This window comes from Zeugodacus cucurbitae, chromosome 2 (genome assembly GCF_028554725.1).
Source record: "Zeugodacus cucurbitae isolate PBARC_wt_2022May chromosome 2, idZeuCucr1.2, whole genome shotgun sequence".
NCBI lineage: Eukaryota > Metazoa > Arthropoda > Insecta > Diptera > Tephritidae > Zeugodacus > Zeugodacus cucurbitae.
In genome coordinates, this window is record NC_071667.1 from 20,659,547 (window position 1) to 20,681,998 (window position 22,452).

Below are 22,452 nucleotides of genomic sequence, written 5' to 3' on the forward strand. Positions count from 1 at the left end.
TTTCGTCTTGTCCTCATTCACCTCCATAACCATTCGCTTCGCTTACTTATTCATGTGGGAAAAACCAGAACAAACGGCGCGGTTGTTGCTTCCGATGATAGCAGCCAGCAGCTGTACACTCTTATAGAAGATTGTAGCTCCTCTATTTAGCTCTGCAACTCGTATAATTTTTTCCAGCATCAAGTTAAAGAAGTCACACGATAGTGAGTCACCTTGTCTGAAACTCCGTTTTGCTAATATATTCATACATATTAACCTATATATACGGTAAAAGTCCCAAAAGAAGTTCGAAGATCCTAATCTTAGGTATATGGGAGCTAGGAGAAGTCATTACCCGATTTTACCCATTTTTGTCATATCATGTGCCTGTCAGAAAAAGGTTTCCTCTCAGTTTTTTCCTTTCGATTTTGCCAATTTTCAGCACGTAACATCAAGATGCCAAGTTAAAATGATATACCAAATTTAGTTGAAATTGGTCGAGTACTCCCATTTTTTAAGTCAAATTTAGGCTTCTTGACGTAAGTAACTTAACGCACTTTTATTGGTTTTAAACATAACTCTTGTATGGAGCGTAGGTCTGTTTATGAATTGATTTCTCCCATTTTCAAAATATATGATAGGGTTCCAAGAAAAATGTGTCCATAGATCTTTAGTAGTTTAGGACACACACATATATAAAAAAATTTATTAGTGGCCGGAGAATCATACCAACTTTTCCAACTATATCTAGAAATGTTTGTTTGAACTGTTTGAGCACATCGTATCTCTTGGTGTTTTAGATGTGGGAAAGTACATAGATTTAGTGGTCGAACTATTTCATAGATCATCTATGTTAATTATTCGATAAGAGAATTTTCTTTGCGAAATCTGTGCAACTGGCACATATCACATATTTGTAAATATTTGTTTATTATTTTTCAGTTAAAGTAGAGAATTTCAAGAGGTTTTTCATGTGACGGATAAAATAACATTCAGTACAGGCAAATAAAAAGAACAATTTTCATTTTAGGTCAAAAATTCAAATTTATTAAACATTCCTTAAAAAGTTATTTTCTGGAGCAACAGGGAAACTCATTTTGTAACAAGTAATTGACGCGAGCTTTTAGTATAAAAGGACTTAAAGGAGCAAATGTTACTTCAAATCTTCAAAGCACTTTAATAGAACAACACAACGAGAAATTATACAACGAATACAAAAAAAAAAAAGAAAAAAATGGAGAATTTAATTGTAGCGCCTATGCAATCCGAATTTGAAACAATTCTGGAACAAAATAATTTAGAAAACACCACAGATGCTCCAAACGTTCGTCTTTCTACAGCTCAAGGAAAAAATGAGAGCCAAAGTTTGAACAAATTATCCAAGATGGATAAATCATTGAAGGAAAAATCCAGGTTAAAGACCAACACCAAACAAGGTAGCGGTTTAAAGGTTAGCAGTGGAAAGGTGCCCGAAATAAATCGTCGTAAAATACGAGAACGCATCATTCACTTGTTGGCACTAAAACCCTTCAAAAAGCTGGAACTATATGCGCGTCTACAGAAAGAGGGCTTACGTAAGGCTGAACAATCAGTAATTGGCAACATACTCAGAGAAATTGCGCAGTTACGTCAAAATGTTTACAGTTTGAAAAACTACATGTGGAGGGATGTGAATGAAAATTGGCCATATTACACTGAGCAGGAACAGCAGCAACTGAAATTGGACAAGGCACAAAATGTAATGAACATGAGTACTGCAGACGAGGTTAGCTTAATTTCTAACGTGAGTTTAAGTTCAACAACAAGCGTCAATCGGCCGTGTGAAATTTTAAACAAAAAGGGCTTCAAGCGCACTTCTTTGGATAACGAAGAGCCACAGGTTGCGAAAAAGCGTCGCATTAGTAGTGCTCCAGTCCGTAATGACAAAAACAAAGGACCTTTGAACAGTGGAAATGTGTTAACACAACACGTAACAAATACTACAGCTCCGAAACAAAAAGAGAACATCAGCAAACGAAAAACAACAGTGAAGACGACAAAGAGAGGAAAGAAGAGCCAAAACAAGAACGTAGTTCTCCAAACAACATTCGACGATACTCAGCAGAAGATCCGAAACCACGAATCAGTTCTTCCGACAATATCTGATATAGCAGATAGCGATACACATCAGAAGAATCAATACCAGGAACGATTTTTCCCGACAACCTCCGAAGAATCGGATAGCGATACATACAAGAAAAATCAACACCTGGAACGTTTTCTCCCAGCAACCTCCACAAAATACGAAGGTTGCTACACGACTATTACAAGCATTGAACAGCGACGCCAATACAAAGCAGATTTTGAGGAAGACTACGAAGAATACTTTCCACTGCTGCAACGCGTTGAAGAAGTGCGCTATATATTCCGTGAACTGCCCGAACAGTTGCAGCAAGTACCCGAAGGATCTGCGGAATACGAGCATATCAAAGATCGCATTTTCAAAGAATATGAAATACTCAATAGCGAGAAAGAGATACAGCTGAAACAACGTTTTGACTATTTGGAGGCGAAGTTGCTCTATATAAAACAACTTGTGGATGATTTTGATGAAAAGCTGCTGAGAGAAAAGGCTGTGCAGGCTGCAATGGCCATGGCAAAAGAGTACCTCTTAGAACAGCAACAAGTTGGACAATTTGATGATTTTTGAAGCTGACAATTCGGACTGAAGTCCCGATAAATAATTTTCCATATATTTTGTGTTTAAGTTTAGTTTATATATAGTACAAAAAGAGTTTGTATTGTTAACTGTTAATTAATTCGTAAATTTTTAAATTTAAGACTTTTGTAATTTTTTTGACTAAATATATATATATATATATATTGCTATTTTAATTATGTTTTTTAAATTTGCTGTCCGTTTTTACTTCTCACATATTTTGCTCTTTCGAAAACCCAGAAAAGGCTAGAGGAAATATTGGCTATTCGGTTAGATCACTGGCCTCAAGTTTTGAGCCGCAAATTTTTTATTAGTTAAATGAAAAAAATTATAAAAAAAAAATTGATTGTATTTTGTTAAATTTTTCTCTATTTCTAAGTCAAGTCTTTGTTTAAGATATAATCTGATTTTTCTTTTGTCATTCATTTTGTTAATTAAAATTTGTTAATTAAAAATTGTTCAATAAAGAAATATGAAGATTTTTGATAAGGCTTGCAAAATTTAGCAAACAAACACTATAAAATAATCACCATGACCTTAGTCCCATGATGTGGTCTTATCAAGTGAAAGTAAGCTAACACAAAACAAAGTTTTAATTATATAGCAGAGATAAGCAATTAGTCATACCGGAAATTCCGTAATTAACAGATGATAGATACATGGATTTGACAGTACATCACTGAAGGAGGCTCCCATAATTTTCGTGCCATTCTCGGTCGACTGTGGATTTGGTTAAGAATTTTTTAATCACTTAGTCGGATTGATCCAATAATTTGAGAGAAAAAGTTTAATTCATGAAATTAGCGAAGAATGCCTTAAAACTTTATAAAAAAACCGCTCTTGGTAAAGATCACGGTAAATCGTGAACCTGAGCAATATTCCAAAACAAATCAAAGAAAAGAAAAATATTCACGAATCTATCCAATATCAGATCCAACAACAACATTCTCAATAACTGTTATGCTCACAAAACAAAAACAAACGCTGAGAGCGAGAGAGAAATTAATTTGTAAGAACATTTTTTTGTCGACTGCGGGCCGGTGTGATCTTTAGTGAGATTAAACGTCATTTAATTTGAGAAGATTTATTGTGGTTATAGATCATTTTGTGTTTCTAATTACCTTGGAACGGTAGTAAAGATTTAAAGAGGTCAGAGCTTTCTACTCAGCTATTCAGCTTTTGAGAAGCTTATCAGTATTTAGCTATATCATATCATACATATATAGCTTTTCTTCTGGAAGATGAATCGTAGAAAAATGCTGAAATTCTATCCTCTCTTACATTCTTTTTCGCTCAGAGAGTATTAATTATTAAACGATTATTTTGTATCCGACACAATTTAAGAGTTGTTCTATCATGTTGGGAGTCGTATATAGTTCTGAGTCTTTCTTAATCGTACTTTAACTTTTGCATTTATGAAAAATTAATACCAATAATATTTTTTGCCCTTTTAAGTATACAACACAACCGGAAACGTAATATTTTTACTAAACAAAAATATTTTTTTTTTTTAATATTAGAAAGAGTTCTCATCCTCATCCTATATTTATGCCTTACTTCCTTACTTCTAAAGAAATAAAACAAATAAATTAACCAACTTTCTGCAAAAAAAATTTAGTAATAAAAAATAAATTCGCACACATTTCAGCTTTTCATTTTTTTTTTAATGCTTATTCATAACATCTGTCGACAAAATGGAAAGTAACGCCGCTAACTAAAATCATTTAATTGCGATAGACGCACTTGTTGTAATTCAAATTGTATTGCGAGCCGGAAGGACATTCACCATGGATGGGGCGCTCGGCCACGCAGATTTTATTGCCAGCATCCCACTTGTATTTGCCCGGGCAGCTCTGACCCATAACGGCGAAAATCGTCGCAACGAAAAGAGCGAGGAAGAATAGCACTTTCATGTTGAACTGCGAGGAGAAAATACATTTTTCGTTGAAAAAAATATTTATTTAAATAGAAAGGATTGCATAACTTTTTCTATTACTAAGATGAATATTTTTTAAGAAAGAAAAAAATATATATTTTTTAAATATTGTTTATTTATTATCAACACTCACTTTGTATATTTATTTTCTGTTAGCTTGTCAAGTTTGAAACTCAAACTGAAGCTGTTGCGCTAAGCCACAGTTAATTTATAGATTCAAAACAAATAGATCTCGATTTCTGCGCTGCTGACAGCCGACAGCTGCCTTATCAGCTGACCTCTATGGCGTTAAAGGCACCCCTGATTTGTACATACATATATATGATTGTGTATTAGAAAAATTATTAATTTTAAATTTTTGTTTGTTATTTGTTTACGACGAGTTTTGGGTGATTACAACGAGTAGCGGCAGAAATGAACCGAATATTGTTGGAAATGCACGGCGCAAGCTAGACCACCAAAGAGAGTTAGAGAGAGGTAATGAGAGAGCATGAGAGAAAGCCTTTTAAATCGGTTATATGTATGGCTATATGATCGCTTTTCTATGAAATGTATATATAATAAACATCTGCTGATAAATATATATATATACATATATATATTGTGCACTTTAACAAACAATAATGAATTTAATTCTTATCAGAAAAATTTCAATATTTTTGTGAATTGAAATACACTATTTTAGCAAACGTTGCGTAATGACACATAAATATTAAATTTATAAATAAATTACCCCAATTTATTAAGCTTCATTATTATCAAAAACAAAAAGATACTTTGAAGTAGTTATCAGCCAATATACATATAACCTCAATTTTAAAAACATGAAGTTTTGTAATGATTTTTATAAAAAACACCTCTACAAATAAAACCCTATGAAGGCTACTTTCAATGAATGAAGTAACGACGCTTTCAGTTCATCAAAATGGTTAAGCTTTGTCGCGAAGTATCTTTGATCTTGGTTAGATAGATCAAAGTCAATGCTACTTCGTCATCAGTTCTTTCGTTGGACAACTTAGACGGATAGTCTCCAAAATATGGAACATCAGATATTTTTGGAACAACTGTCTCTCTTCGATAGAAATAGTTTCTCCTCTATATTTTTCATTAGGAAATACATTTCTTAAGTCCGATTCGGTGTTCAGAGATGGCATAAAACTTGTAGAGCTCTCCATTCCTAGATATCACTAAAACGCAGATCGGAAATGATAAAAAGAATTCGGTAAAACCTTTAGTAAAGAAATTGTTGGCTATATTTTTTACTAAAGATGCCTATGGGATCGGAGCATTTATTAAGGAGGCGACAATATGTTAGGAAGAGGCTGCGGAAGAAATGAACTCACTACTCTCAAGTTTGATTATTAAACTGATCGACTTCAAAAAGGAAATGTATAAAGTGTGGAGCTTGGTTCGATGTTGGTAAGTCCAACCTTATAAAACCTTAAGGAGTAATATAGAACTTCAATTTAAAAACTGAGCCATCAGCGCAGTATCTCTCCAACCCAGAAAAAGAATAGAAAGAGGTTGATTTTATGGCGAACGACAGCACGACAATGTACCTGGAGGCCTCACACAAAGATTCCTCGCGTCTTTTGAACTACGCCAATGTTAGAAAAATCTAACAATTTTGTCTATAATATCAGCCTGGAGATCAAGTGTAGTATAACTCTTGCCAACAGACGATGACGAATCGAGATGATAAAACACTTGGAGCATTCGAAAGAACTGTTTTCCTCAAGGTCAGTGGAGTCGTTCGCATCAGCAGTGGATACTGAAAAAGAATGCTCCAGCGAAAAGCCCCTTCGATTCAAGACCAATGGACGCAGTACATATCTCGCAAAGATTAGAGACAACAGGCGGAGTTTTGTGTTCTCGGTTCATACCGACTCAGGGTTGTTATGCCAAACGACTGCTCCTCACTTCACGATGTAAACCAAGTTGTAATAACAATCTGGCAACGCGTCAACTATGAAGCTCGTATTTTTTCTCGGCTCCCGAATTTTTGTGAAATTTTATCTTATATATTAAATTTTATAAAATATAATTTATTTGTGCTAAGTGAAATCTAAAGCTAAGTTTTTTGTCATTTCAATTATTTATTGTTGTTATAAATTCTTCTTTTATACTTTGCATATTGAGTTTGTTGTTTTTTCGCGTTTTGCTCACAGCATTGCTCACTATATTGGTTGTGATCTTTGGTCATCTATTATTACCGAATTTTTTTTTGTTTTGTTTTTACAGAATTTTTATTTTTGTTTACTATTTTTGATTTTCATTCTACTTAAACTTTTCGTAATGACTTGTAATTTTCCAAACTGCAATATTAAAAGCGATTCCGATCGTTTTGTTTCATGTTGGCTTTGTGACGGGCTTGCCCATCTTAAATGTGCTGGATTGACAGGGAGGATCTTAGTTTCTATTCTTGATAATAAGGGTTTGCGTTGGTCTTGTTTAAAATGTGGACCAACAGAAATCGAATTATTTAAAGTTTTTAAACAGGCGTGAAATAATTTTAAGGAAATCGGCCGCGAACTTCAAACCCTTACTGAAAAGTTTAGGCGTTATGAACTGACGTTTCAATCATTTAAATGCCTAAATGAACAAGACGACAATACTAAACCCTCATCAAAACGTACACGTCCGTCTGATGAAGAACCTGCCACTTTGTCCGTAAAGAGTATGTCACCTGTAAAAATAGAACTAATAAATCTCTCATCTCCTTGCCCTCAAGGAGAGAAGCCAACATCATCAAAAGCGCATAATCCTCCGAAAATAATTAATGATAACTTTAAGCGGAAAACTACTCAGGATCCGCCTCCTATTAACTCTGAATTTGTGGCAAAAAATTTGGTCGTAATACCACAAAGAAAATCATTTTTCGCTTCGAGATTTGCTTCGGATACTGCATTCGAAGATATTAAGTTTGCACTCGTTTAAACTTTAATGACTTTTTGGAAGAAATGTCTGAGTTGGGTCTTAACCAAATTAATTTGATTCCGAACGAATTCGGTAAATTCTTAGATTTGGTCTATTTTGATAATACTTCAATATTTTCTGTTGTCCGATCTGATCCTTTAGTTTTGCCTGAGGACTTTTATCATCCTGCTTTGGAAATTAATATTGAAATCAAATCCGATCTTGTTTACAATAAACAGGACCATTGTTTTGGTTTCAACTTTGCGAAAGCTAACTTTAAAAAGATTAATCTGGAAATCTCTAAATTGTCTTGGTCCGATTATAGTGGTAATATTGAATTTAATGTTTCACATTTTAATGAAACTATGTAGTTTTAATTTATTTAAAAGGTTTGTTCCGAAAAGTTTTGTTACCCAAAGTAAAAACTCAAATTTGTGGTTTTCGAAAGAGCTATGTAAACTAAAAAATAGAAAAGTTCGTGCTTTTAAACTTTATAAAAAACTGGAATGCTTGGTGACTATTTAAAATATTCTAAGTTACGCCGAGAGTTTGCGGTAGTTAACAAAAAATGTTATAAAAACTACATAATCAAAGTAAAAAATAATATTATTCGCAATCCAAAATCTTTTTATGGTTTCGTTAACTCCAAACGCAGGATTTCCAATTTTCCGTCCGCGATGAAATATAATTCTACCATGTCTTGTGACAATTATACCATTTCTAATATGTTTGCTGAATTCTTTAAGTCTAATTATTGTTCAAACTCCCCTACGAATGTGCCATATCAACATGTGTTTTGTCCGAGTACCGTTATTAATGCACCAATCATATCTGAATTAGATGTCTTAAATCATTAGATCAGATGCATTAAAAAATTCGTTTAAATATGGCCCCGATATGATTCCCCCATGCTTCCTTAAAAATTGTGCAAAATATATTTATCTACCTTTAACCAAGCTTTTTAACTCATCTCTTAAACAAGGTATTTTTCCGTCATTGTGGAAAAACTCTTTTATAATACCTTTGCATAAAAGCCACCGCAAAAAAAGTTCTACATCATCCGTTGAGAACTATAGGGGGATAGCAAAAATGTCAGCTATACCCAAACTTTTTGAAGCTATTATCACAGACCAAATTACATTCTCGATATCTCCATTAATTTCATTTTCTCAGCATGGATTCTGTAAAGGGAAATCTACAGCAACAAACTTGCTTGAATTCGTAAGCCATGTGTTAATAGGTTTTAGAGACAATAAGAATACCGATGTTATTTATACAGACTTTAGTAAAACATTCGATAGAGTAAACCACTCAATTCTTTTGCAAAAACTGGATCTTCTTGATTTTCAACCAATACTTCTTGAATGGGTATCCACATATCTTACTAATAGAAAACAACAAGTTTTATTTAATAATACGTTATCCGATTCGATTGGTTTTACTTCAGGCGTTCCACAAGGTAGTCATCTCGGCCCGATTCTGTTCTTGCTGTTTATCAATGATATACCTTCCGTTTAAGTTTTAAGAAATTTTATTATATGCGGATGATGTAAAACTTTTTAAATCATATACTTCTCATAACGAAAGGACTGAGTTGCAATCGGATTTAAATAATTTAGTTACTTGGTGTCACAAAAATGATATGCCACTGAATCTTAAAAAATGTAAAACGATGTGCTTTTCCCGTAGATCTGTTGATCCTTCTCCCTATGTAATAAATAACTTCAGTTTAGAACAAGTATCTAGCCTTGTTGATTTAGGAGTTACTATGGACCCTAAACTAAATTATAATTCTCATGTAAATTCAATAGTTTTAAAAGCTAAAGATGCTCTTAGCTTTGTTAAACGTTGGTCGAAAGAATTTAGTGATCCGTATATTACTAAAATTCTTTTTATAACATTGGTAAGGCCTATATTGGAGTATGGTTCTGTGGTATGGACTCCTAGTTACAATACCCATTCTGATAAGTTAGAGTCCGTTGAAAAACAATTTTTATAATTTTTATAACAAAGTTGCTAGAGAGTATTATAGTTTCGTTCACATAACTGTTGTTTGTGACACCCAAAACTAAACGAGTTAGATATAGGGTTATATATACCAAAGTGATCAGAGTGAAGAGTGGAGTTCAAATCCGAATGTCTGTCTGTCCGTCCGTCCGTCCGTCCGACTGTGCAAGCTGTAACTTGAGTAAAAATTAAGATATCTTGATGAAACTTGGCACACTTATTTCTTGGTACCATAGGAAGGTTGCTTTCGAAAATGAGCAAAACCGGACCACTGCCACGCCCACTAAATGGCGAAAACTGAAAACACATAAAGTGCCATAACTAAGCCATAAATAAAGCTATGGAAATAAAATTTGGAATGAAGCATCGCACTATGAAGGGGCATATGTGGATGTAATTTTTTGGGGGAGGTGGGCGTGGCCCCGCCGCGAAATGGGTTTTTTGTGCATATCTCGGAAACCAATAGAGCTATATAAACCAAACTTTCTGCAGTCGTTTTTTTACCCACTTCTTAATACAGTCCAAAAATGAGAGAAATCGAATAATAACCACGCCCACCTCCCATACAAAGGTTAGGTTGAAAATTACTAAAAGTGGGTTAACTCATTAACGAAAAACGTTAGAAACCCAGAACATCAGAAATGGCAGATAGAAGCCGCACTCAGATTTTTTTAAAAATTGGAAAATGGGCGTGGCGTCGTCCACTTATGGGTCAAAAATCATATCTCAGGAACTACTCGACCGATTTCAATGAAACTTGGTTTGTAATAGTTTCCTTTCATTCCAATGATATGTTGTGAAAATAGGACAAATCGCTTCACAACCACTCCTACTTCCTATATACCAGAACTTTGAAGACGATCAGAATCGTTTACATTACAATATATAAAGTGAGCACTAGTGAAGATATCGGTGCAGAACTTTACACAAATACTATGTTTATAGTGTGGCAACCCTATTCTAAAAATCGCCGAAAAGCATAGGTTTTTAAGGCCCCATATATCGAACACAGGACCTCGGTGCTTCTAACCTAATATTATGGTTTCCAATTTTCAATGGACTTTCTACAATATATATGACGAATATGTGGGTCAAATTGTGTATTATATAATATAAATAAAGTTAAATAAATAAATTGCGAGAGTATAAAATGTTCGGTTACACCCGAACTTACCGCTTCCTTACTTGTTACTTTTTGCTTTAGGTCACTTACATTGGGATTCAAGATTGAATCTTCCTCCGTATACTAGTCGTTTAAAACTTATCAATCTACCAACACTCACTAGTAGTAGGGAAATGCTAGGCATAATATTTCTAGTAAAACTTCTGAATGGTTTTGTTTGTAGCTCTTTCCTTTTGTCTGATATCAAGTTTAATGTCCCATTTCGTTCATCTAGGCAGTTTAGACCATTACTTTTAAAATCTTCAAGAACAAATTTTGAGTTAAACGAACCATTCCGCCAAATATGTTATGATTTTAATTATCATTCCAGCACATTTGACCTGTCTGATTCGACCTTTAGCATTAAAAAAACTATTTTGTCTTCGCTTGATAAGTAACATTAAAAATTTTTAACCTTTTGTTTTTGTAAATTTTAAATTTTAGCTGTTGAAATTTATCTTTCTGTAGCTGAGCAGTTTGAGATCTCGACGCTTAAAAACTCTTGCCTTTCATGATTCGGCAAATTCCGCTCGTTTGCGTATTGCGCCCCACCCGTCGGTTGGGCGGGAGGTGGGTAACCTTTTGGGCTTATATATTTCTGAACATACATATCTAAAAATCGAAAAAAAAAATGTTTCTACATTACAAATATTTATATTAAAAACATATTCGAGAAAGCAACACAAAACTTGCTTAACTTACGATCAGAAAAAATTTTCTAACAAAAATTAAAATAAAATAAATTTTAGTGCATTTTAGAATTTTTCTCCTCACTTCCAAGAAATTTTCTTTCTTTATGACTTAATGATTTAATTTTATGAACGCATGATTGCAAACGCCCGTCTTTTACTGTCACAGTGAAATTTATTGCTCTTAATTGAATTACAGCACTGACCTACTCAACGTTTATTCGCCTTTTTGGCATTTATGCGTAGCTCGAACACGTTACGCAACTAGTAAATAATAATTTGTAGCAAGCTGGGGTTAGTATCTGCTGATAAGAGCAGGTTTTAACTCAACACTCATTTGATCTTGCCTACTTTTAGGCTTAAAGAAAATTCACTCAGTTCTTTGCAGTAAAGAAGAGCTTAAAGTTGAGCTTTGTTGTTTTGTTTATATGTATATAGTTAACAGGGTGATTCATTAAGGCTTTTGAATATTATTTTAAACAAAAAAATTTTTGAAAATAATAGAACTAATTGTCAAAAAATAATTAAATAAAATTTCACGAATGAAGACATTTTTTTAAGATTGTGACTTGAGGAATGTTTGTCGCAGTTGATCTAAATATAGACTATCCAAGCTGCAATTTAAATAGTGATTATTATCGGATTTAATTTATGCGGATTATAGTATTTGAGACCAGAGCAGTTTCCAAGTTAATACATGGATTGACCTCAGTACATCAGAAAACTCGAGATCCTTGTAGTAACGGGTGATTTTTTTGAGGTTAGGATTTTCATGCATTAGTATTTGACAGATCACGTGGGATTTCAGACATGGTGTCAAAGAGAAAGATGCTCAGTATGCTTTGACATTTCATCATGCATCGAGCAACGCTTGCAAATCATTGAATTTTATTACCAAAATCAGTGTTCGGTTCGAAATGTTTTTATCGACAAATTTTGTTCAGCGATGAGGCTCATTTCTGGTTGAATGGCTACGTAAATAAGCAAAATTGCCGCATTTGGGGTGAAGAGCAACCAGAAGCCGTTCAAGAACTGCCCATGCATCCCGAAAAATGCACTGTTTGGTGTGGTTTGTACGCTGGTGGAATCATTGGACCGTATTTTTTCAAAGATGCTGTTGGACGCAACGTTACGGTGAATGGCGATCGCTATCGTTCGATGCTAACAAACTTTTTGTTGCCAAAAATGGAAGAACTGAACTTGGTTGACATGTGGTTTCAACAAGATGGCGCTACATGCCACACAGCTCGCGATTCTATGGCCATTTTGAGGGAAAACTTCGGAGAACAATTCATCTCAAGAAATGGACCCATAAGTTGGCCACCAAGATCATGCGATTTAACGCCTTTAGACTATTTTTTGTGGGGCTACGTCAAGTCTAAAGTCTACAGAAATAAGCCAGCAACTATTCCAGCTTTGGAAGACAACATTTCCGAAGAAATTCGGGCTATTCCGGCCGAAATGCTCGAAAAAGTTGCCCAAAATTGGACTTTCCGAATGGACCACCTAAGACGCAGCCGCGGTCAACATTTAAATGAAATTATCTTCAAAAAGTAAATGTCATGAACCAATCTAACGTTTCAAATAAAGAACCGATGAGATTTTGCAAATTTTATGCGTTTTTTTTTTTTTAAAAAAAGTTATCAAGCTCTTAAAAAATCACCCTTTAGTATATGTCTAAGTGGGGCTTCCCTGCAGTACGGCTGGTATGAATTGGTGAATTACACTAGTGAATTCTTGTGTTACAAGTAACTAGAGAATTCACGACAACGAGGTAATGCAGAGAAGCAATAGTACACGAGAGAGATTGAGAGAGAAGAGAGCATGATCTAGAGAAGGTTGGGCTCAATATGTACTCTCAGTAGAATATTAGCGACAAATAAGGGTGGAAATGCAATTTTGAGAGATCGAAGCAAAAATAACGCAGAATAACAACGGCAGAGCATCTCGTACAGTAAATACAAGTTGCAAATAATTATTGGATCATTATAGTATTTACGTACAAGTTGGTCATTGAAAGTATAATTTACTGCAGTAGAAAGAAAGGCATCAGCGTTTTCTTTGACCGTTTTCACACGGGCAATTTTTGTCGCGGCAATTCTTAGTTTTATAGGAGAGGGGGCGACGAAGAGAGGAGAATTTCTCTCTCTCTCGCTTCCCTTGGTCTTTGTAATTCTGATATTTCATGTTTCGCATAATAGCTGTTCTCTGATTGTACAATTGATCTCGCGTCGAGGGTTCTACTACGTTTATTGTTTATTAAAAGTGTTATTAAATAATAAAATAATGAAATAATAGTGAATAAAAACAAAAACAACATAAATATTTTATATGTATATATGTATGCAAAATCGGAAGCAACAACCGCGCCGTTTGTTCTGCTTTTTCCCGCATGGATAAGGAGGCGAAGCGAATGGGTCTGGAGGTGAATGAGGACAAGACGAAATATCTCCTGTCATCAAACAAACAGTCGGCGCATTCGCGTCTTGGCTCCCACGTCACTGTTGACAGTCATAACTTCGAGGTCGTAGATAATTTCGTATACCTGGGAACCAGCATCAACAACACGAACAATGTCAGCCTCGAAATCCAGCGCAGAATAACTCTTGCCAACAGGTGCTACTTTGGACTGAGTAGGCAATTGAACAGTAAAGTCCTCTCTCGACGAACCAAAATCAAGCTCTACAAGTCGCTTATCATTCCCGTCCTGCTTTACGGTGCAGAAGCTTGGACGATGTCAACATCAGATGAGACGACACTAGGAGTTTTCGAGAGGAAAATTTTGCGCGAGATTTATGGTCCTCAGAACATTGGCAACGGCGAATACCGCAGACGATGGAACGATGAGCTGTACGAGTTATACGACGACATTGACATAGTTCAGCGAATAAAAAGACAGCGGCTACGCTGGCTAGGTCATGTTGTCCGAATGGACGAAAACACTCCAGCCCTGAAAGTGTTCGATGCAGTACCCGCCGGAGGAAGCCGAGGAAGGGGAAGGCCTCCACTCCGTTGGAGGGACCAGGTGGAGAGCGACCTGGTTACACTTGGGATCTCCAACTGGCGCCGAACTGCGAAGGAGAGAGACAGGTGGCGCACTATCGTCGATTCGGCTATAACCGGCTAAACGGTTGCAACGCCAATATAGTAGATATGTATGCAAAAAATGGATTGCCCTGCACAATGGAAAGAGGTAAGAATTCCAACATTGCTGTATAATTATGCGCTTTGTTTGGAAGTGTTTGCACGTATTTATGAACGCATAAATATCCTTGTACATATGTATATTTATTTAAATTATTAACACCTTACTTATATGTATACTTGTTTCGAATTATTTTACTCATTTAAGATCAACACCAAATTTTAATGGAACTCTTAGAAACGTGGTTTGGGGATATAAGTGCAGTGATAAATATGGTATGTAATTTGTAATACAATTTTAATATCAACTAGATTTTTTTTTAATTATTTTCTTTCTTTATCACAAGTTCAACGAAGTCGCTTTTGAATCCAACCGAAGTGCACAAAAATTTTGACTGATATTAACCCTAGAAAGATAACGTTATTTTTTACCCCTGGAAAGATAACGATACGTCATAATGACGTATCTCCTTTTAATGGATTTTGAGCTTCCTAAAAATATAAAAACTGTTTGTTTTTTAACTGAGATCATTTAATTCATTCATTTTCAGTTCATTTTGAAACATGTAATAATAAAATTAAAGATAATATAAAATTTATAAAGCAATTCAATTTTTTTTTTTCATAAAAAGTAGCAAAAATAAGGCAGTCTTCAGGAAAAGGTACAATTTTCGTTCTTAAATCTAGGTTAACAAATTTCTTTTATTTTGTTTACAAAATAACTCTTTGTATATTGTTTTAGAACAAAAAAAAAATAAAGTCAAGCAATATTATATGCAAAAATTATATATACCAAAAAGTCACACTAAAGATAACGATACGTCTTTTCGACGTACGATTTCATCATAACTCAGATAAGAAAATACTCACCGCAAAAAATCAACCACTACCAAGAAGCTGCTGCTACCGACTGAGATAAATGAGCGCAAGAAGTTGCTCAGTAGACAAATAAAAATGTGATGTGCTGAACATAGAAGACGACAAGCGACGAGCGACATCTGTCAAATATTAAAATACACGCGTTCTTATGGGCACAGATTTTTTAACAACAGCACGACTACGCGACAACAGGCTTGTAGTTGTCGTTGTCGCCAAATTAGAAATGTTTCTAATTTTACCGACGACAATGGCCGCTGTAGAGCTGCCACTAATATGTGAAATGTAAAATTATTCAAAGTTCTCACAAGTATGACGTTATTTTGCCAGCAGAAACGTAAAATAGCTTTGATATATCATTTATAATAACAATCGATTATTTAAAACAAATAAATCGACCATTTTTTACATTTTTTGCGTAAATAATTTCACTTTAAACTAAATATGTAAATTTTATTGAAGTGAAACAGAAAGAAATTGCTGTTTGATATGTCGCTGCCGTCTTCAAAATGTTCAAGACGCTGGCTTCGAAGCGACATTTGAGGTCTACGTCGTGTCTTGTCGTCGTCTTTGTGTTCAGCATTTGAGAGCGTAAAAAAAATGTGTACGTCGTTTCGACGTACGTTATCTTTCTAGGGTTAACCGACTCTGTTGTTCATATGGTAAATATAATTGTAAACAAACAAATTTTAAATAAAAATTAATATTGTTAATTATATAAAATGTAAATAAAATTTGTGTTTAATTATGTTTGGAATAAACTAGCTAGGTTGAGAGGTAGTGAAGAAAGTAGTGAAATTTAATAGTCGATAAGTTGTGAGGTAACTAATGATATATAGTCAGTGATATGTGGTGAAGTAGCTAGTGAAGTATAGGCGGTGAAATCACTCGTGAATAGTGTTAATCGGTTACCGTCAATGACATCGCCGTGTTAAATTCATGAGTGAATTGCATTGCCGGTATTATGGTGGGTAACCAGTGGTGGTTACCAGTAAGTAGTGAACTCACTAGTGCTTCACTAATGAGCCGAACTGAAGGGATACTTAATATACATAGGTTTACTCCAAAGAAAGCGAAGATTACTCAACAATTGTAAAAGTTTCGAAAAAACTTTAAACGATTCCACAATTCAAGGCTGCTGGATTCATAAATAATTTTGGATGTTTCTTCATAAAACGAAGTAATAACCGTGAAGCTACCTGAAATTCTATTCAGGTCTGTCTGTTATGTATATACTCTTAGTATTCTCAGTCCATATTTAGCATACAATTTTGGATGGTTTACCTCATCATCTAGTGCATATTATAAATACCTTTTCAGCGATACTAAAGACACTTGACTGTAACTTCATAATCCTTGAATGGTATGGAAATGAGTGTTTCTTAAGAAACCTTTGAGAGTTTCCTTTGAATTTCGCGACTATGTATGTATAAAGCGCTACAGTGCTCGTATCTGACATTACTATACATCTTTAAAAGGTCTTGACATAACCTATAGATGTGTACCCATGGAGTTCACTAACGCCGAAATTCGCGCAATTCTAAAGTTGGTTTTGACGATTCAGAGCGGGTGAAAACGATACCATGGAGAAGCCAGCCGGCGGAAGACCTGTGACGACGAATACCGCTCAAATCATGGAAAACATCGAGTTAGACCGGCATCTCGTGACATCACCCAGGAGATGGGCGTTAGTCACAAAACCATTTTAAACCATCTGCAAAAGGCTGGATACACAAAAAAGCTTGATGTTTGGGTGCCGCATGATTTGACGCAAAAAAAAACCTTCTGGATCGAATTCTGCGATTTGCTGCTGAAACGGAACGAATTCGACCCATTTTTGAAGCGGATGGTGGCTGACGACGAAAAATGGATCACATACGACAATATCAAGGGAAAACGGTCGTTGTCGAAGGTCGGTGAATCGTCCCAAACAGTGGCCAGGAAGGTTTTAATGTGTGATTGGTGGGATTGGAAGGTAATCATCCACTATGAGCTGCTCCCATATGGCCAGACACTTCGACCAGAAGTGTTCAGAATTAGCCAACAAGAAGGTTGTAGTGTTCCACCAGGACAACGCCAGACCACTTCGTAAATGACTTTGTCCTCAACTTTTATGTTCTATGGAGGTGGAATAATAAGGTTAGGTAAACTCGGAATCCCAAAAAATTCTATAAACAACTTTTGCTATGATTCGATGCCGTGTAAAGTCAATAGCTTTCCCCCTGAGCTGAAAATGATTGATAGTGTTTTCTAAATTCATCATTAAGCATAGAACTATCCTACATATATACCTCATTTGGCCGAAATAGCACAATTATAATCATATTTACAATGCATTGCTAGCATTCACTCAACTCTTTAACTATGCATTAATCCATCGAGCATAAATATTTTCTTTTTCCACACAGAAAACATCTGAATTTTGCCTATAATAGTTACAAATTGGAAATGCAAAACTGAAAAGTCAATTTCACCGATTTTTCCATGATTAAAAATACCCTACAACCGATCATTTTTCAACTTTGAAATGCCTTCACACCAGCTTTCAACTGTAAATAATCCCTAAACATGCTAAACATCATTTACATAGCAACAGCAACAACAAATAGCAGATGCGCTTAACTGGAGAAAATTTGTAAAATACTTCTCGAAATGAAAGGAATGAATTAATTTCATCAACATATCTACTATGTATGAGCTGGGACATGCAACTGCATGTGTCTATGTGTGTGCGCATTGTACCCCTGACGCCTGAAAATGCTCCAAGTGAGGTTGGTCCAGTTGATTTTATGTTAATAAAAGTGAAAATGTAACTGTAGTAAATGTAAAAGTGTGTGTGGTGGGGTGTAAATTCGGTATCGGTTCATACGGTAATTGGTGCAGCAAAATACATTTGTTGCTTAACATTTGTGTACATGTGTTTGTGGGCGTGTGTGGGTAGTGGAAATGAATTGGCGAAAATGGAAATATTGCAAATCTCTCTCTCTCTCTGTGGGAAAAATTTACCTTATTGTGTGTGGTATTTTGCCGAATTTGATCAGGTCATGTGTACTGCAAAATCAAACTGCGCACTTACATGCTATGGTACATACGCATTAAAACATACAGGCACAAAAGCACTCCATATGTAGCCCCATTGTACACAAAAATATTTTTTAGGCACCCAAATTATGGGTAAAAGGGAATTTGGCATATACCGACGAATATACGTAAGTCTCTATGTGAAATAACTGTTGATACAAGTGACACATGCGGCCATTGAAATGAGTACATTTAAATATAAAAACTAAATAAGAAAATGGAAACTCATTATTAGAGAATATAAAACAAGCTAATGCTTACAATTACTAGTAAAATTGAAAAAAGGAATTTGAAAAAAATTTAATGAACAAATTAAGATTACAAATATAATTAACAAATAATGAAGGTATAAGTTCGGGTGTAACCGAAAATTTTCTACTCTCGCAATTTATTAATTAATAATTTTATTGAAATAAATAATACCCATATATTCGACATAAAGTTCAATAGAATAACGAAAATCATCATATAATATATTTATATATATGAGAGCTGAGGTAATTCTTGAATCGATTTCACTAATTTTCACCACCTAGGTACACTATATCCAAGACTATACGCTCACTTAATTTTGCTAAGATTTATCACATAATAACCGATATATGCGGAATAAATCCCACTATTTGTTTTGACCATATCCTAATTAGGTATATGCGAGCTACGGGATGTTATGACCTGATTTTAACCATTTTTGGTATGGAGGCACACTATTAGAAATAAAGATTTCCTCTGAATAACATTAAAATAACTGAGATTTGCCGATATTTTCGGTAAAAAATTACTCTTAGGCACTGAGTTCTTCATGATCGATATCCGGGGTCTGGAGAAGTTATAGTCCGATTTAGAAAATTTTTCCCACAAGTGAAGCCACACCTCAAATACAGTATTTGTGTATAGTTTTTTCCGCTAACTTCATTAGTTCCAAATGTACATATATATATATATATGTATATTATAAAGTAAACGAATCAGATGGAATTTAAAATTGAACTATTTGGGAGGATGGGACCATGTGTAGAAGTTCACGGAAGTGAGGAAAGTTTTTGATTGTCATTCACTTGGGAGTGGCCAGAAACGATTCTTCTCCACATGGTTCAAGCAGCTCACGACTTCCGGTTTTAGACCAAGTATCCTCTGGGTAGCCAACAGACATCCGTTTGAAGGCGAGCTAAAGTGAGAAGGCGAAGCCCGCTTATGCGGTTGTGCGTAGGGTTTGGGACCCACCACATAAAAACACCCCCCAATGAAAAATCTACGAAAGCCTCGGATGAGACACCCCCCTTTTGATGACGACCCCTGCAAACGTTTTAAGGATAATGATATAAGGACATGCACCTGGAATGTCCGGACCCTTAATTGGGAAGGTGCCTCTGCCCAGCTGGTTGATGTCCTCATACGACTCAAGGCTGACATCACCGCCATCCAAGAAGTGCGATGGACGGGACAAGGACGGAAGAAGGTGGGTCCTTGTGACATCTACTACAGCGGCCATATAAAGGAGCGCAAATTTGGTGTTGGATTTGTGGTGGGAGAGAGACTCCGTCGCAGAGTCCTGGCATTCACCCCGGTGGATGAACGTCTTGCCACAATCCTCATCAAGGCGAGGTTCTTCAACATATCGCTGATTTGCGCCCACGCCCCAACGGAAGAGAAGGACGATGTGACCAAAGATGCTTTCTATGAGCGCCTAGAACGCACCTATGAGTGCTGCCCCCGCCACGATGTAAGAGTCGTGCTTGGCGATTTTAACGCCAGGGTGGGTAAAGAAGGTGTCTTTGGCACAACAGTCGGAAAATTCAGCCTCCATGACGAAACATCGCCAAACGGCCTGAGGCTGATCGACTTCGCTGGGGCCCGAAATATGGTCGTCTGTAGTACCAGATTCCAGCATAAGAAAATACATCAAGCTACTTGGCTGTCTCCTGATCGAAACACGCGGAACCATATCGATCACGTTGTGATAGACGGAAGACATGTCTCCTGTGTTTTAGACGTGCGTACGCTCCGAGGACCAAATATAGACTCGGACCATTATCTGGTCGCAGCGAAGATACTCACCCGCTTCTGTGCAGCAAAGAATGCCCGTTAACAAACACAAGGAAGGTTCGACGTCGAAAAGCTGCAATCGCAACAGACAGCCACGAAATACTCTACTCGACTTGCACTCCTGCTCTCTGAGAGCACTCATCAGCATCTCGGTATAAGGGAACTGTGGAACGGCATCTCAAACTCACTGCGTACCGCTGCAGCCGAAACAATTGGTTTTCGGCAACGACAAAAAACAAGCTGGTACGATGAGGAGTGCCGTCTCGCAGCGGAGAGAAAACAGACTGCCTACCTCGCAACGTTGCAAACGACCACAACACGTGCGGGATGGGATAGATACCGAGAGCTGAAGAGGGAAGCGAGACGCATCTGCAGACAAAAAAAGAAAGAGGCCGAAATGCGTGAGTACGAAGAGCTTGAGAAGCTGGCAGACAGAGGGAATGCTCGAAAATTTTATGAAAAAATGAAGCGACTTAACGAAGGTTTCAAGACCGGAGCATCCTCATGTAGAGACCAAAGTGGTAATCTGGTAACCGATGTCCAGGGCATACTGAGATTATGGAGGGAACACTTCTCCGACCTGCTGAATGGCAGTGAGAGTACAACACCAGGAGATGGCGAACCCGATCCCCCAATCGATGACGATGGAACAGATGTTCCATTACCCGACCATGAAGAAATTCGAATAGCAATTACCCGCTTGAAGAACAACAAAGCAGCGGGGGCCGATAGATTACCGGCAGAACTATTCAAATACGGCGGCGAAGAACTGATAAGGTGCATGCATCAGCTTCTTTGCAGAATATGGTCGGAAGAAAGCATGCCTGACGATTGGAATCTCAGCGTGCTCTGCCCAATCCATAAAAAGGGAGATCCCACAATCTGCGCCAATTACCGTGGGATCAGCCTCCTAAATATCGCATACAAGGTTCTATCGAGCGTACTGTGTGAAAGACTAAAGCCCACCGTTAACGAACTGATTGGACCTTATCAGTGTGGCTTTAGACCTGGAAAATCGACAACTGACCAGATATTCACCATGCGCCAAATCTTGGAGAAGACCTGTGAAAAAAGGATCGACACACACCACCTTTTTGTCGATTTTAAAGCTGCTTTCGACAGCACGAAAAGGAGTTGTCTTTACGCCGCGATGTCTGAATTTGGTATCCCCGCAAAACTAATACGGCTGTGTAAATTGACGTTGAGCAACACCAAAAGCTCCGTGATGATTGGGAAGGACCTCTCCGAGCCGTTCGATACCAAACGAGGTTTCAGACAAGGTGACTCACTATCGTGCGACTTCTTTAACCTGATGCTGGAAAAAATTATAAGAGCTGCAGAGCTAAACCGAGAAGGTACAATCTTCTACAAGAGTGTACAGCTCCTGGCGTACGCCGATGATATTGATATCATCGGAAGCAACAACCGCGCCGTTTGTTCTGCTTTTTCCCGCATGGATAAGGAGGCGAAGCGAATGGGTCTGGAGGTGAATGAGGACAAGACGAAATATCTCCTGTCATCAAACAAACAGTCGGCGCATTCGCGTCTTGGCTCCCACGTCACTGTTGACAGTCATAACTTCGAGGTCGTAGATAATTTCGTATACCTGGGAACCAGCATCAACAACACGAACAATGTCAGCCTCGAAATCCAGCGCAGAATAACTCTTGCCAACAGGTGCTACTTTGGACTGAGTAGGCAATTGAACAGTAAAGTCCTCTCTCGACGAACCAAAATCAAGCTCTACAAGTCGCTTATCATTCCCGTCCTGCTCTACGGTGCAGAAGCTTGGACGATGTCAACATCAGATGAGACGACACTAGGAGTTTTCGAGAGGAAAATTTTGCGCAAGATTTATGGTCCTGAGAACATTGGCAACGGCGAATACCGCAGACCTGGTGGAGAGCGACCTGGTTAC

The 22,452-nt window shown here is 36.7% G+C and overlaps 2 protein-coding genes across 2 annotated transcripts; one reads left to right on the forward strand and one right to left on the reverse strand.

The window, feature by feature from the left end:
* The first annotated feature begins 238 nt into the window (after positions 1 to 238).
* LOC105217191 (RNA polymerase II elongation factor Ell-like) lies at positions 239 to 6,042 on the forward strand. The gene has a single exon (XM_011192085.3). It carries the CDS (start codon positions 1,214 to 1,216, stop codon positions 2,666 to 2,668), a length of 1,455 nt encoding a protein of 484 aa, XP_011190387.2. The 5' UTR covers positions 239 to 1,213; the 3' UTR covers positions 2,669 to 6,042.
* On the reverse strand, positions 4,320 to 4,590 carry LOC128922576 (uncharacterized). Its single transcript, XM_054233556.1, has one exon. The coding sequence runs from the start codon at positions 4,588 to 4,590 to the stop codon at positions 4,402 to 4,404; it is 189 nt and encodes a 62-aa protein (XP_054089531.1). The 3' UTR covers positions 4,320 to 4,401.
* Positions 6,043 to 22,452: the final 16,410 nt, after the last annotated feature.

What these genes read in the sequence shown, in the direction of transcription:
- LOC105217191 (XM_011192085.3), top strand. Translation starts at nt 1,214, where the DNA reads ATGGAGAATTTAATTGTAGCGCCTATGCAATCCGAATTTGAAACAATT.
- LOC128922576 (XM_054233556.1), bottom strand. Translation starts at nt 4,590, where the DNA reads ATGAAAGTGCTATTCTTCCTCGCTCTTTTCGTTGCGACGATTTTCGCC.